Consider the following 16,601-nt stretch of genomic DNA (forward strand, 5'->3'; position numbering starts at 1 on the left):
TCAAGGTTATCCTCAGTGAGGTTGGAGCTAGCCTGGGCTATGAGATATACTATATCAAAAAAAAAAGTTAGTTATTTCTAAGAAATACAATGTTATGAGTGTGTGCTTTGAAGGATGCACTTTCAGAAACTTTTCAAAACTGAAGAGCTGGATGAATGAGCTTAGACCTCCTGCTAAAAGAATGAGCTGGGCCTAGTGGCCTGGGCCTGCCCTAGTCAGGATGCTGAGGCAGGAGGATCACAAGTTTAACACCTGTCTGAGCAATTGAGTGAGACCTTGTCTAAAAACAACAAGCAGAAATAGGACTTCGCGCATAGCTTAGTGACATAGAGACTATCTGACAGGCATGGAGCTGAGGTTCAGTCCCCAGTACGGCCAGAGAGACAGACAGAAAAAATGACAGAGAAACAGACAGAGAGACTGGATGCAGGGCAGACTTGGAGTATGGTGACTTGGCCATCCTGTCCTAGGAGGCATGGTCACCTCTTCCACAGACCTGTATTTCAGCTCAAAAGAACATCTGCAATGTGAGACTAACTCAGCCGCTTTTACATTCCAAGAAAACCAGAGAAATGTGAAGTTCATTTTTACGGTTTTTTCCATCCTGCTAACCCCAGAAAACAGCCACATAAATTTGCCTCAAACTTTCCCCGGCTTTCTCACCTCTGGGCAGGGTCCAATTTTCAGAAATGAGGTCGCCAAAGACTATTTTAACACATGGTTTTAGCAAGTGGGGGAAAATGTTCTTTTCAACACCACCTACAGCTCTGGCTATGGGGACTGGGCACACATGGGTACACACGTTTGCGTACACAGTGACACTTTCAGTAAGTGCTATCTGATCTGCCGGGAAGAGCCTATTTGTTGAGCTTCATTTGAAACTTGCCTCAGACAGAAGCTGCTCCAAGTCAGGGCAGAAAGAACCTTCAGAAATACGTAACAGCACTGTGTGGACCACCAATACTCCAGGAGGTCTATGATGGTGGTCACAAGAGCCACTTTGTGTACAGATAAATGTACCCCACATACCTTGTGCAGACAGACAACACTGGATGCTGTCCTGAGACAGAAGGGGAAACACTTTCCCACTGACCTTGGACTCATCAGTTTGCACACTGCCCTCACCCTCCTGAGGAGTGAAAGTCGGATGGTGGACTAACACACCATCTTACCTACAAGGAACTGGTGTGTGAGTCAATGCCACCAAAACACTCATTTTTCACATTCAAAATGTTAAAAAGCCATTGTAATCCTCACCTAACCCAAATATCACTAAAACCCAGATACAACATGGACAGCCCTGGCCTGACACCGTGGCAGGGAAGGGCAGGGCAGGTCCCACTGCCATCCCCACAGTCCCTTCTACACTCAGGCTGAGCTCAGGAATTGTTGGTACAAAAAGGGGTCGGAACACCAGAAGGGGTTGTCCATAAGCAACCCCACCCCACCCATCTCCACCCTGATGTGTTCATGTATGGGTCAAGCATTTGTCTGCTCCTAGGCATATCAGTATGGGGCCTGTCACATGAACCAGGACAGAACTGCTTTTGCTTTTCAAAAATAATTAACAAGACATCACATGCATTATGTTTTATTCCAGAATTATGCTTCTAACCCATCACTAAATGGCCAGGAAAGTCTTTCCTAAGTTCTCTGGGATCTGAGCACACGTACACACAAGTACACACACACACACCATGTTGGTCTTGGGTTTATTTAAAAGATACATTTATTTTTATTTTATGTGTATGAGTGTTTGCCTGCATGTATATCTGTGTATCATGAACAGTCTGGTGCCTGAAGATGACAGGAGACAGGGTTGGATCTTCTAAAAATGGACTTACAGATGGTTGTGAGTGCTGAAAACTGAACATAGGTCCTTTACAAGAGCAGTAAGTATTTGTTTGTTTGTTTGTTTGTTTTGTTTTGTTTTGTTTTGTTTTTCGAGACAGGGTTTCTCTGTATAGCCAAGAGCAGTAAGTGTTCTTAACCACTGAGCAATCTACCCAGCTCCCAAACTCAGGTTGTTAACACTCATCATTGCCTTAGGTAGGATTCCTATTGCTGTGATGAACCGCCATGATCAAAGTAACTTGGGGAGAAAACGGTTTATTTGGCCTATACCACCATATCACTGTTCATTATTGAAGGAAGTCAGGACAGGGACTCACACAGCAGACGCCTGGAGGCAATGGAGGATGCTCTTCACTGGCTTGCTCTCCATGGCTTGCTCAGCCTGCTTTCTTATAGAACCTAGAGCCACCTGCCCAGGGGCGGCACCATCCCACAACCAGGCTACACCACCCCCAGACTTAAACACACACACTCACACACAAACCCAGACATGTGCACATACACACACACATACACACACACACACACACACACACACACACACACATCTGGGCTTCTCCAGCCCACGCTGATACTCACCTACTCACGACTCAGGAAAGTAGAATAAAGAAAAATCAACCTCAACAGTGAGCTCTGATGTTTCTAATTTAGAACTTCACATTTTAAGCAAATGCAACTTTATGCAGTTTTCCTTCTGTGTGTATATGTGTGCACATACATGTTTATGAGCATACATGCATATTGTGCATGTGTGTTTAGAAACCAGAAGTCAGTCTTGAGTGTGTCATACCATCTACCTTGGTTTATTTATTGAAGTGTGTGTGTGTGTGTGTGTGTGTGTGTGTGCACATGCGCGCGCACAAATGCATGTGTGCTCATACCAGGATGCTTGTGTAGAGGTCAGAGGTAACTTGTTAGTTACCTCAGAGGTTAGGACTCAGTTCTCTCCTTCTACCATGTAGATCCCAGGGATTGAACTCAGGTCATCAGAATGGAGGCAAACACCTTCGTTCTCTGAGATATCTTGCTAGCCCACAACTTATTTTTTGAGACAGGGCCTCTCACTGGCTTCAAGCTTGCCAAACAAGCGAGGCTGACCAGCCAGTGAGTCCCAGGAATTCCCCATCTCCTTCACCCACCACATCCAGCTTTTTTGGTGTTTGTTTGTTTGTTTGTTTGTTGTTGGTTTTATGTGGGTTCTGGGAATCAAACTCAGATCCTCACACACACAAGGTAAGCATGTTACTTTCGAGTAGTCTCCCAGGCACACAATGTTCTTCTTCTAGCTGAGACTCGTTCTGAGATAGTTGTACTTTGTGTTCTCACAAGAAATAACACCTTTTGTGCTGCTGTGGTTCATTCAGTTCCCCCAAAAGGACATTTCACAAAACCACAGAATATTATCACAACCACATAACTACCATCTGCCAAACTTACTGGTTTCCCATTTCATCTCCCTATGTTCTACACTAGTCTATCACATGTGAATGTTCAGTGTGTGCCCCCACAACATGTGAACATTCAGTGTGCATCCCCACAACATGTGAAGGTTCAATGAGCATCCCCACAACATGTGAAGGTTCAGTGCACACCCCCACAACATGTGAGGGTTCGGTGCACACCCCACAAACACCCGGAACAGTTTTGGAATTCACATGCACTCCCTTTATGCTCCCCCAACCAGTCCATCTCCTACCTGTTAGTCTCTTCTCCATTTCCAAACTGCTGTCATTTCAAAGAAATCATACAGACTCAACTAAAGCTGCTGTGGCTAACACCCATTCTCTCTTGCAGTTTTCCATGGTATGGATAGCCTCGGTTTGCTTACTCACATACCAGCTGAAGGACATCTCAGATGTTTGCAAGTTAGGATTATTTTGAATAAAACTGATGTCCTCATATCTGCACAGGCTTTTGATGTTAAAAATAGCTTCTCATTTTCCAGAATGAATTAATTCCTGAGCAAACACTAGCTGATGGCATGCCAGTTATATGTTTGGCACCACAAACAGCTTTCTGGTCTACCACCATTCAACACCAACCGGGGTACATGAGTGCCCCTGACATTCCACATCCCCACAGCATCTGTGGTGTTTCCATGTTTCAGCAGAACCTTTCTGGAAAGAACATAGTCTCATCCCATTGTGATTTAATATGAATTTACAACAGTCTGGCAATGGTGGTTTTAAAAGCCTGAATGATGTGGTACTTGGTTAGATGGATTGAGAGAACTCTGTGGAAACACACACTGATCCCACTTAGCTCTCTGGATTCCAAGTCTTCAGTTTTTTATAGAAGATGAGAATCAAAACAGGGAAATTTTCAAAAGTCCAAAAAGCACAACTTTCTTAACAGCTAACCTAAAGCCAAACCAAGAACTCCACGGCCTCTCTGATGGGATACAGCACACACCACAGAAAATGGAGACAATCAGACACCATGCCACATTCCATGGTGACTTAGGCTGACACTAACCCACTTCTCAGAACAGAACATGGCCATTCTCAACCTGGTAACCTTCCTGAGTAAGACAAAATCCGTTCTTGTTCATAATACATAAATATAAACAGAATTTAGCCTGGTACCTAGCTCAAACAAATACTAAATGGCAGAATAAATGGTTGAGTGGAAGAAAAGAAAGAATGGATGGATGGATGGATGGATGGATGGATGGATGGATGGATGGATGGGTAGGTGAGTAGATGGATGATTGGGTGAGTGGATGGAAAGATGGATGGGTGGGCAGGTGGATGGGTAGATGGATGGATGAGTAGATGGATGGGTGGGTGGGTAAAGAGATGGTGGTGATGGGTAGAGATTGATGGAAGTAGACAGATGAATGGATGGATATTGTCAGCAGAATGGGAGGGTGGATAGAGGGGTGGTGGATGGGCAGATCACCTATAGATGATCTATAGGTGAGTAGACAGGTGAACGCGGGAAGACGGATGTATACAGCATTACATAGACAGGTACATATGCTTCCCCAGGTGTTCAGAGTTAACTTGACAGATGACAAAATTAGCATCCAAGTGTTGGGCTTCTGATCCTACTGTGGAAACCTACCACCTTCCAAGTCTCAGGTTCTACTTCAGTCCTTAGAAAATGATCTCTTCCCTGTCAATACAGACAAAGACATCGCTTTATAGCTCATGACCAGCCTCCTGCCTCCTCTCTTGCCCAACCTAGGAAATGGTTCCTCTAACAGAAAGTGCTGTCTGCCCCTCTAACACTATGGAGTGACACTAACGAATCCATCAGAACGATGCATCGACTACAGTCGGCACCGATGACAAAGCCAGAGTTTCTCTCCCTTCTTTTGAAGTCTGTATTTTTCAAGCCTTTACAAGGGTCAGAACCCAGAAAAACACTCTGGCAAGAGCCCCCCCCCCCATCCCCTCACAGCACCTGTGTCTGCTTCAGCTCACCCTGTGCTGTGGGTGCCAGCGGCAACAGGATGTGCCTCAGATGCCCTGGCTAGCTTAGGGCTGCAGCGAAGAGTGAGGGCTCAAAGGTTTGGTTAGCGCTCCCACCAGCACCAGATGAGACTACGTATGCCATGAGACCACGCAGCGAAGCACTCTGTCTGAGAAAGAAAGGGAGTCAGTGCATAGTCTCCTGTGTGCCGTGGTTTGTCATGTTTCATTTCATCAGTAGCAGTAGGTTCTAAAATAAGTAAATATAAATATATACTGCATAAGACACACACACACTTCGCGCACATGAAATCTCCCCAAAGAAGAAAGAGCAATCTGCTCCATCTGAGTCCTGACAGCTGTATCCCAGCCAGATCTTCCTGGCAGTCAAGGTCAGTAGGCCTTTATCCCGGTAGCTTCACCTCTTTACACAGGCACTGATGGAGGGAGTAGAGTGGGTTCCAGGAGAGACATCAGTGCCCGAGGTTCCATTTATGTGTGGATCTGACACTCCTCCGGGAGAGGCTGCTTACCCCATGAAGAGGTCCCTCGGCCTGTGCACATTCTGCAGTGAGGACCTGAGCCGAGGGGCCAAGACTAACCACGCCATCCCCCAGCCAGACCACATCAAGAAAAGCACTGAGCTCCACACCAGGCCAGCCTTCTCAGAGCTCCTACAGGATCGTTTGAGTTCTGAAGGCTGAGAACACAGTGTCTCAGGTGGTGGAAAGCCACAGAGGCATGAGAGAACGGGGGCAGATGTGATCCGTCCCCACAAAGTCCAATCATAACACACCCACAGCCAGAGCTCAGCCATTACTCAACCTCCCTCGGGCTCCTCACAGAGAGGGCCTGACCTAAAGGAAAAGCATTTAATCTCAGCCAAGAAGCTCAAGGGGAAGTTTTATTACTTTACATGACCAGAGGAGGGGAAGAGGGAGGGAGAGGAGGGAGTGAAGGCGGAGGGGAGAAAAAGGAAGCGGGGAGGGCTATGCTTCTGCAAGTAGCCTGGCCCTCCCTGGGAGGTGGTGACCCACAAAGGAAAAGATCCATCCTGGGTGAGATGGGGAGCAGCGTTCAGGAGTCAGGGCTTTGACCAGACGCCATCTGACGCCTGCCCACAACTGGAATGCTCGGGCTTCTCCATCAGGCTTCTCGCTGCCCCCCCAGAGGAAAGCAGCGTAGACATGGCTGCAGCTCAAACCTTCCATCCTGAAAGAGCACCAAAAACAGCTCTGCCAATGAAGGCCAAGAGGAACACTTCACCCAGGTGGTGAGAGGGCTGGAGCTAATGAGGCCAAGGTTGTGGTCCAGACACAGAAAGGCCAAGCCAACTCTGACAAAGAAGCACTGTGGCCCAGCCACAGGCAGATCTGCCAGCCAGCTGCCTCACAGCCCAGCCTGTGGTCACAGGAAGGTGAGACACACAGGGAGATGGCTCAGCTCTCACTCTGCCTCCTTCCAAGAAAAACGCAAGGCCCACCTCCCCAGCATGGGGTAAGACGTGTTCTGCTGAGGTTGAGCTGAGTCTGCCTGCCCAGCCAGGCCTCACAGCACCACATAGGAAGCTGAACAAGGGAGCCCCGCTTCCCAAGCCAGAACTACAAAGCCACCTCCTGGCAGGCCTCTGACTACAGTGGCCAGCATGCCTGGCCCACTCCTGGCCTTGTGTACTTACTGCGAATGGGAGGGCCACCACAGTGCCAGTGTGGCTCGGCGATGAGCATCCCTTCACTTCTGACTTCCCAGTCAGCTGGGACTCCTCGCCCCAACCCCCAGGAAAACAATCTAGCTCCCGTTCTTGTTCCCTGATCAGCCTGAGATAGCAGGTCAGAAATACACAGTCACAGGGCCAGATCCTGCCTCTGTCCCTAAGGACTGTGGAACCCCAGTCTCCAGTGTAAGGGATTGAACCCAGGGCCGCCGCCCACTTAGGCACAGATATAGCTCTGCCACTGAGCTGCCTCTCAGCCTGCATCACTCCTTTCTTAATATGACATAGGAAACTTCCAGGAGCAGGACAGATGTACTTAGAGAGTACTGCTTTGCAGCCTCTCCCCACAGTCCCAGGAGCCACAGCCACCCAGATGTAGATCTGAGGACACAGTAGTGACTTAATGGTAGCACTTATTCCAAACCATTCCAAGTGCAAGTTCCACACCTAGGGTTCAACTGGCTTTGGCTAGACTGATATTAATATTAAGAATAAAATGCATACATTTTCCTTGTGGGTATTTTCTAATACAGTATCACAGCTATTCAATGTCTATATTGTACTAGAAATTATAAGCAAGACATTGGGAGTATTGTGCAGGTTATATGTGAATGTTATGCCATTTTGAACCAAGGCGTTGGGGGCCACTGAGAGCTCTTGGTGCATAAACGTGCCTGACAACCTGGGTTTGACATCCTGTCACACAACATGGGAAAAGAACTGACTACAGAAGGTCGTTCTCTAACCTCACACTTGTGCCATGGAACATACGTGCGCATGAGTGAATGTGTGTGTGTGCACACACATACACAGATAGACAGAGAGACACACACAGAAACAGATACAGAGGGCAGAGAGAGACAGAGAGAGATAGAAAGTAACAGAGACAAACAGAGAGAGAAAGAGAGAGAATAATTCCTGAATTTATATCAAGAACTCAGGCATCTGTGAATTTTGACATATTTAAGGGTTCCTAAAAGCAATTGCCCAGTAGACACCAAAGTCCACAGCAACACTGCCTCTGAAGAGAAGCCCAGAAATAAAAGCTTCAAGTAAACTGAATCCCACATGGGGACCAAGTGTCCAACACATGAACCCTCGGGTTCATGGTTGAGCTGCATGCAGAGCCCAGCAGCTGTCTCATTTACCACTGCACACCGAACACACTTAGTCCCCCACTTCCGAGTCTCCTGTGCATGGAATCACGTCTCATCTGGTTCTCTGCAACTTGAATTCTTAGCTCACCATCATGAGCCATAAATTCACCAGTGCTGGTCACCGCAGCTATAATCTGTTCTCTACAGCTTGTCTGTGTCACCAGTATGGACACCAGCTGCATCTGGCTTTTCAGCCTCAGAGAGCAGGTCAGGATTCGCACTGTAACCTGTGGGTGTGTGTCACTGGTTTGCCAGGGATATACCTCAAAGGACACAGCCAGTACACATGCCTCCTTTCCAGGAGACCTTGAGTGGTCAATGCCCAGTTTCTTCAGGGAATCCTTGTTTATTTTTGCCAAACTGTAAAGTGTGGATTGATAACTCGAGTCTGTTTTTAATATATAGTTGCTTAATTATTAATGAAGTTAGACTCTTCTCCCTCAAGTTTAGAGATAGTAGGTCATTTTCTTATGGGTTTAAAATAAAGCTTTATGTTAGAAATAGAACGTTAAACTCTGGGACTGGAGAGATGGCTTGCAGGTTAAGGGTACTTGGCTACTGAACCCATGTTCAGTTCCCAGCACCCATACTGCAGCTAACAGTCACCTGTAACTACAGCTACAGGGGCTTTGATGACCACTTCTGGATCCACTTGTACCAGGCATACACATGGTGCACATACATGCAGGCAAAACACATATACATAAAAATATTTTAATTTAACTCAGTTTTGGAGCTTTTAAATTAACTTATTTATTTTATATGTAGGAATGTTTTGCCTGCATGCTATATCTGCACATGCCATTTATACCTAGTGCCCAAGGAGGCCAGAAGATCCCCTGAGACAAGTTACAGACAATTTGGAGCTGCTATGTGGTTGCTGGGAACTGAACCCAGGTTCTCTGGAAGAGCAGCCAGTGATGAGCCATCTCTTCAATCCTCGAGAAAAAAATTAATGATAAACTTCTAGAAATATTGTAAAGAAAAATAAACAGGAATTAGAGAAATTTGATAACGTATTAAGAATAAATAAACCCTAATAGTGAACGCTGAGGCAGACGCACCCCTCACCACCTCAGGGGCAAGAGCAGAGTTCCAGTGCACGCTTATCTTTTGGTCTGTTCAAAAGGCCTATGGGACTTTCTAACATAGCCGAGTCTGATAGACTCTAACATCTTAGCTTTGCCACTTCAGAAAGCAAGCGACCACTGAGGGAAAGAAACTAACCAGTATCGCTAAAAAGGAGAGCATGCCCTTTAGTCTTCCATCTTCTAGAGCAGGGGCTATCAGCCTTCCTAACGCTGCAGCTCTTGGCACTGTGGTGACCCCCAACCATGACATTATCTCATTGCTACTTCATAACTGTAATTTTGCTACTGTTATGAATTGTATAATAAGTATATGATATGCAGATGATCTTAAGCGAGCCCTGGGAAAGGGTCCATGAACTGCCCCCAAAAGGGGTCATGGTTCACAGATGGAAAACCACTGTCCTAGAATAGACAGGATCAACAAGCACCAACTTTGTAGAAAGAGAGGATGCTCAGATAAACCCCGAACAAAACAGTGACCAGCCTGTTGCTCTGGCTTAGTCATGGTCTCTCATTCTCTGGACTTTCAGGGCTATAGACCCTCTGTTCCATCACGATCTTGAGTCTTTCAAAAGAACAGAGTTTGTCTCCTCGGTTGGTCCAGGCCAGTCAGGTTGTATCTGGGTCTCACTTGCCGATTTCCAATCACAGGCTCATTCTTTACATTAGGAGGTAGTAACAGGAAATGTGCATCAGAGGATCCTGGGTAAAGGCCACTCAGTCCCTAAGTGACAGTAGAGTCCTCCTGGAAGCTTCTTGGGCTTCTTCCTAGCTTGCCAGCCCTGTGAAGCTGCCACAATCCAGCTTCCTGTGAAATCTCTTTTCAGATATCCACTTTGAAGATCCCCTGTCCCAAGCTGAATCAGGAACAAACCAGCAATGGAATTGAGCATAAATCTGCTAAGGCTACCACATTGCTCAATATTAAATGTAGATGTGTGTGGGTGGGTGTGTGTGATGTTCCTGTACACACATGAGCACATGTGTACACAGGTCAGAGGTTAGTCAATCATTCTTTCATTCCTCAGGAGCCATCTCCCTTGTTTTCTTAAGACAGTCCCTCATTGGCCTGGAGATGACTAAGTGGGCCTGACTGGCTGCCAGTAGCTTCCTGGGGTCTGCCTGTCTCCACCCCCTTGGTGCTGTTTTTCAAGCACTGTCACATCCGGCCATTCTTTATGTGGGTTCTGGGAATCAAACTCGGGTCACTGTGCTTACACAGCAAGTGTGTCACACACAGTATCTCCCCAGCTCAGTTGCTACTTTTTAAAAGATTGTTATTCTACATGTATGAATTTTGGCTTATGTGTTTATCTATACAACACATGTGTGATCAAGATAAAGGCTACTGATGTCCTGGAACTGGAGTTGCAGACCATTGTTGTCTTAGGGTTTCTATTGCTGTGATGAAATACCATGACCAAGGCAACTCGTGTGTGTGTGTGTGTGTGTGTGTGTGTGTGTGTGTGTGTGTGTGTGTGTGTGTATGTGTGGTGTGATCAGCTTACACTTCCAGATGATGGTTCATCACCAAAGGAAGTCAAGTCAGGAGCTAACAGAACAGGAACCTGGAGGCAGAAGCTGATGCAGAGGACATGGAAGAGCGCTGCTTACTGGATTGTTCAGCCTGCTTTCTTAAAGAATACAGGAGCACCAGCCCAGGGATGGCACCACCCACAATGAGCTGTGCCGCCCTCATTCATCACTAATACAGAAAATGCCCTTACAAGTCTTATGGAGGCATTTTCTCAATTGAGGCTCCCTCCTCTCTGATGACTCAAGCTTGTGTCAAGTTGACATTAAAAAAAAAAAAAATCAAACTAGCCACTACAATTGTGAACCACCATGTGGGTACTGGAAATAGAGCCTGGGTCTTCTGGGAAAGCAGCCAGTGCTCTTGGCTGCAGAGCCATCTCTCCGGGCCTTGTATTTACCAACAATATAACTTCTGCTCCCTTCTGAAGTGAATGAAGTCACATAGTCTCCCAAGCTAGCCTTTACTAAAGCATCCCACTAGGGATGCGCTTAGTGAGCACCGGCTGAGGTTAGCTCACTCTGAAACCTCTGTATACAATGGTTTTAGAAGATAACCTGGAGGAAGTCAACACAGGGGAGTTGAGAAAACACCCCACCCGACACGTCACTTCAGCTAATACTGTTCCTGGGCTTCCCCACTGCTAACCCTGTCTCCAGATTCACAGTTCAGGCCTCTTCACCAAAGCCAAAGGAGAAAGAGGCTTAAAACCAAATGACACATGACTCCTACCTTCTTTGTGAGTAACGTGGCCAACTGAGACACAGCCATATGGCCAATGAAGAGCCACACCAGCCTCCGCTTCCCCCATTCCATCCAGAAGTTCCACTCAAAATCAGTCGGGTCCTAGGAGGGGAGAGCAAGACATGGTATTACCAGTGGAACTGCAGCGTGTGTCAGAGAACACAAGGGGAAAAGTGCTTAGAGTCCAGACTCTGCAGATGGCATTTGCCCACTTAGAACTCCAGCCTCCCCACCCACCTTGAACTGTCCCCTCTAGCCTGGTTGTCTTCCCACCATTCTCCAAATGTACTTTTCCTTCTAACGCAGAGTCTTCATGGACACAGATTCTCTGGGATGGAACCCCATGTTCTTAGCCCATTTTGTAAATAGTGAAAAGGAGGCTGAAGGGTTTAAATTCATGTACCCAAGGTCTCAAAGTCAGCATAGTAACTGGGGTCCACTTGTCTCCAGCCCCTTGGTCACATGATCAGCAAGTTAACTGGGAAGGTCACATGGTCAGCCTGGTAAGTGGGAAGCTCACATGGTCATCATGGTAACTGGGAAGGTCACATGGTCAGCAATGTCTGGGCAGGTCACATGATCAGCATGGTAACTGGGCAGGTCACATGATCAGCATGGTAACTGAGAAGGTCACATGGTCAGTGTGGTAACTGTACAGGAAATGAACTACTTTCGTTATTAACTTGCAATAAAAGAATAATTCTGGTATGTGCCTGCGTCTTCTACTGGAGCAACTCCAGGTACCAGGGTCCATGTCTGTTATGCATGCACAAGGGCAGGTAAGTGGACATGAGGAAATTCAGCCTGAGGAGCCTCAATGATAAACAACAGCAAAGCTGAGCCCAGAAAGGACATGCAAGTGGCCGGCTGCCCACACATGCAGCATTGACAGGGAACACCTCTATGATGATCAGAGCTTCTTCTCAGCTCATGTAGGTGCACGTAGTCCATGCCTGCTAAGGGTGGACATCCTCCCTATCCTTACAAGAGGATTCAGGACCTGGACCCAGCTTGAGTGGAAGGGGAGCAAAACATTTTCTTTTTTAAATTACCCCTTGTGGTGGTTTGAATAGGAATGGCTTCCATACACCCATATGTTTGAGTGCTTGGCCCATAGAGAGTCACGCCATTAGGAGGTGTGGCCTTGTTGGAGGAGTATATCACTGTGAGGGCAGGCTTTGAGATCTCAGAAGCTCAAGCCAGTTCACTTCCTGGTGCCTGCCAATCAGCATGTAGTCCTCTCAGCTCCTTCTCCATACCACATCTGACTGTACGCTGTCATGCTTCCCACCATGATGAGAATGGACGGAACCTCTGAAACTGTAAGCCAGCTCCAATTAAATGTCTTTTATGAGAATTGCTGTAGTCGTGGTGTCTGTTTACAGCAGTAAAACTAACTAAAACATTCCTTAAGCAGCCTTTGTCTGGTATTTAGTCAGAGCAACAAGAAAAGTGACCAAGTCTCCTGTACTTCCTGCCCTTTGTTAACTATGCTGCAGTCCTGAACAAGACCTGTTCGTGACAACACTGGTTGGCAGTGGATGGGGGTGGGGAAATCCCACAAAGCTCCACCCACTCATAAAGAGCTCTAGGCAAGTAATGGCTGCTAAGAAAGAAAGAATCAGCCTTCTCCAGGTATAGGTGGTCCAATCGCAAGTGGTCAGCCATAAACACATATAAATACAAGCAATACCAAGTGGCCTCAGCACACTGTATGTACAAACACATACACACACATTCACACACACACTAACACACTCTCACAAACGCTCTCTCACACACTCATACACACACACGCTCTCACAAACATTCTCTCTCACACACATGCACACATACACATACTCTCACAAACATTCTCACATACACACACACACTCACACAACTCTCACATTCTCACATACACACACTTACACACTCACACACACTCTCACAATGTCTTTCTCACACACACATCCATACACACACACTCACACACATACTCTCACAAACATTCTCACATACACACACACACTTCACAATGTCTTTCTCACACACACACTCTCACACAATACTCTCACATTTTCACATACACACACACTCTCTCACACACTCTCACAATGTCTTTCTTACACACACACACACATACATACACACGCTCTCACAATGTCTTTCACACACACTCACACACATACTCTCACAAACATTCTCTCACACACACACACAACACTCACTCTCACACACTCATTAAAGAAGAGGTCATTGAAATTGAGAGGAATTGGGGGAGGCATGAAAGGAGCTGGAGGGAGGGAGAGAAGCTGTAAACAATGCAAATTCATTACTCATATAAGACATTCTCAAAAACTAAAATAAAAAGCCTTTTAAATATGAAAAAAATCATGACCCCCAACCTCTCTGATGAATCACAACTTTTTCAAACCTCAGCCTTCAGGAAAAACCTATCCAACAAGGTGCAGGACGAGGAGGAGTTATTGATGAGGCTAGACCTTTTCCCCTAAGTTTAAGGGTTCTATGCCATTTACCTATGAGAGCTCCTAGTGCTGGTTTTTTTTTTCTTTGTTTCTTGTAAATAAATACTTTCTGAACTGGGTGTAGTAGTGAATGCCCACAGGAATAGCTCTTGAGAAGTGAAAGTTGAGATCTGAGAGTTCAAAGGTCATCCTCAGCAACACGAGGAGTTCCGGGCTAGCCTGGGCTACAAGAGCCCCTGTCTCAAAAAGACAACAATGGGGCGTGCGCGCGCACGCGCACGCACACACACACACCAGGGACACGTCTCAGATTAGGAAAGCACTGTCTACATTTTCTCTAAAGCATTTGGAGAGAAGAGTTGTAAGTCACAAATGAGGCCAATATAAAAGTTTGGAACCATGACTCAAATTACATAATTCAAGACGACTGTGGTGTTAGCACTCATGATCCCAGCATTTAGGGGTTAGATGATCAACCCCTTGATCAAGAAGATCTAGGCAAGAGGCAAGAGGATCAGAAATTCAAGGATATCTACAGCTACAGTGGTTAATTTGAGGCCAGCCTGGGCTACATCATGAGATCCTGTCTAAAAAAAAACAAAAAAAAAAACAAAAAAAAACAAAACCCAAAAACAAAAACAAAAAAAAACAAGCAATGTAGACTCATGACTCTCCTACAAAATTTCACAATGTCAGCTCTCCAAAAATGTCATAGAGACAGTGTGTGTCCCTGTCAACACCTCCAGTCCTTTGGGAGCCACAGCCTCAAAATCCCACGCTTATATTCAGAGGATTTGGTTTCTGCTCAGAAAGCCATCCCACCTTCACAAAAGCGAGTTTAAAGTCCGACATGGCGGCACATGTTTGTGTTATAACATTTGGGAGGCTGAGGCAAAGGGGCTAACATGAGCTTGAGGCCAGCCTGGTCTAGAGCGTAAGTTCCTGTGTTTGAGACCAGCCTGGGCTAGGTAGTCAAGACACAGTCTCAGGAGGAAAAAAACTTAAAGTAGTTCCTCCAGCCTCTATACCTAAGGTGCAGCAGTTACATGATCCCATAATAGCACATGAATCATTAGGAAATCTAGGTGAGGTCTGTGGATCTGACTGCACTGGGGTTGCTCGGTTTAAAGAGTTCACTATAGTGATGCAATTCCCCATAAATTTTGATATTGTTGCAATTTCCTGTAGGTGTAGTTATTTCGAAATAAATGGGTTTTATAGAAAAGAAACAGAAGTCATAAAGTCCCCATACATTAAATACAAATGAGTTCCATGTAACTGAACCAATAAGCCCGGACCTCCGCTCCGCCCCCTAGCGGTGGCCGTGTGATTTGCCTCAAAGCCCCATGAGTCAGACTTACATTTGCATACCCATCATTCCTTTCACGTAATGCAATTTAGAAGTTTAAAATATATATGTATATTATGTGTGTGTATCTATTTCACCCATCATTTCGAGATAAAAAGACTTATTACATTGACATATAGACAAGATGCTGGGAAGCGCTGGGGCTGAAAAGTCACCGTCCACGAACTAGGAACTTCAGTTACTGGTGAGCAGAGCTTTCGCCCACTCTCAACATACTCTGGTTTCTCTTCAGATCGTACAAATCTTTCGCCTTTTACTAAAGATTTCCGTGGAGAGGAACATATCTGAGTCATTACCAATTTTTTGAGGTCTTGCTTCTTGCAAGGCTAATATTATGGTTCTAAAATAAGACAGCCAGATATAAGTTAGTTTGTACCTTTGCTGTATAATTTGTGAGTGCTGTTGGGCTCTTACCATTTTAAGAGAATAACAAAGCCCTTAGCAGCTTTTTGTCCTCGAGGTGGTTTCATTCAGCCAGTTGCCCTCACAGGTGCATGTCTTATCACATGACCTCCCACTTTCTCTTCTTAGCAAATGCACCATTAGTGGTGACATCTCTTTAAGAAACTCTCACAAGTAGCACTTTTCATTCCTGCTCCTACAGGATATTCCTCCTTCTAAGCTCTGTCTACTGCAGCTTCTCCCTGTCTCCCATAGTATGTGTGTAAATACACTTTAATGAGGCCCTCTGATTGTTCCCAACCTAAAGATTGGACGTGACCATATGAGGGACCCTACTCAAAAAGGTGTGCCTTTGAGACACTTCAAATTGAGAGCCACATCCCAGAGACAGCTGCAATTCAAACATAGAAACTAGAAAACTAAAGAGATTGGCATTCAAAGAAGGATGAAGAGATAGATGGGTGGGTGCTCAGGAGCGCTAAATATCAGATGGCCTTCAGGTGGATAAAGACGGGAGGTGGCTCCTCTGGGTGATAATGAACACAGAGCTTTTCCACCAAGGCAGGAGTGGCTTACATACATGTACCCCTGATGCGGGTCATTACCAGAACTGTCAGGAAGAAACCAGGTCCTATTGCCCTGGCAGGACCTGATGGAAGGATGGCAGCCAGGAGGGCAGGCCATGGGGCTGAGCTTGGTCCTGACAATGAAACCTGCGGTTCCTCCAAAATCTGACGGCACCTGACCCCGTGTTCATTTTCTTACACTTCTCTTCAGCTAAGCCTCTTGCTCAAAGGTAGGTCTGTTTATTTTTGCCTTTGGCAAGCATTTCTGTATTATCTGAAATGCCTG

The 16,601-nt window shown here is 46.0% G+C and overlaps 1 protein-coding gene and 1 non-coding gene across 4 annotated transcripts in view; one reads left to right on the forward strand and one right to left on the reverse strand.

Annotated features, from left to right (window-relative positions):
* Hhat (hedgehog acyltransferase) overlaps positions 1–16,601 on the reverse strand; it is a 258,395-nt gene that overhangs the window by 217,187 nt on the left and 24,607 nt on the right. Inside the window, exon 1 of one of the 3 annotated variants that reach the window (XM_011238934.3) lies at positions 6,949–7,346. In XM_011238934.3, coding sequence (XP_011237236.1) covers positions 6,949–7,248 — 300 coding nt within the window. In that variant the 5' untranslated portion in view covers positions 7,249–7,346. Of the gene's footprint in view, positions 1–5,282; positions 5,439–6,948; positions 7,347–11,498; positions 11,613–16,601 lie in introns of those variants that run through there. The other 2 variants (XM_017320220.2, NM_144881.4) reach the window with 2 other exon arrangements.
* On the forward strand, positions 15,560–15,675 carry Gm22265. The gene has a single exon (XR_003949332.1). It is a non-coding gene; the product is annotated as a U5 spliceosomal RNA (small nuclear RNA).

This window comes from Mus musculus, chromosome 1 (assembly GCF_000001635.26).
Source record: "Mus musculus strain C57BL/6J chromosome 1, GRCm38.p6 C57BL/6J".
In the NCBI taxonomy this organism is placed as follows: domain Eukaryota; kingdom Metazoa; phylum Chordata; class Mammalia; order Rodentia; family Muridae; genus Mus; species Mus musculus.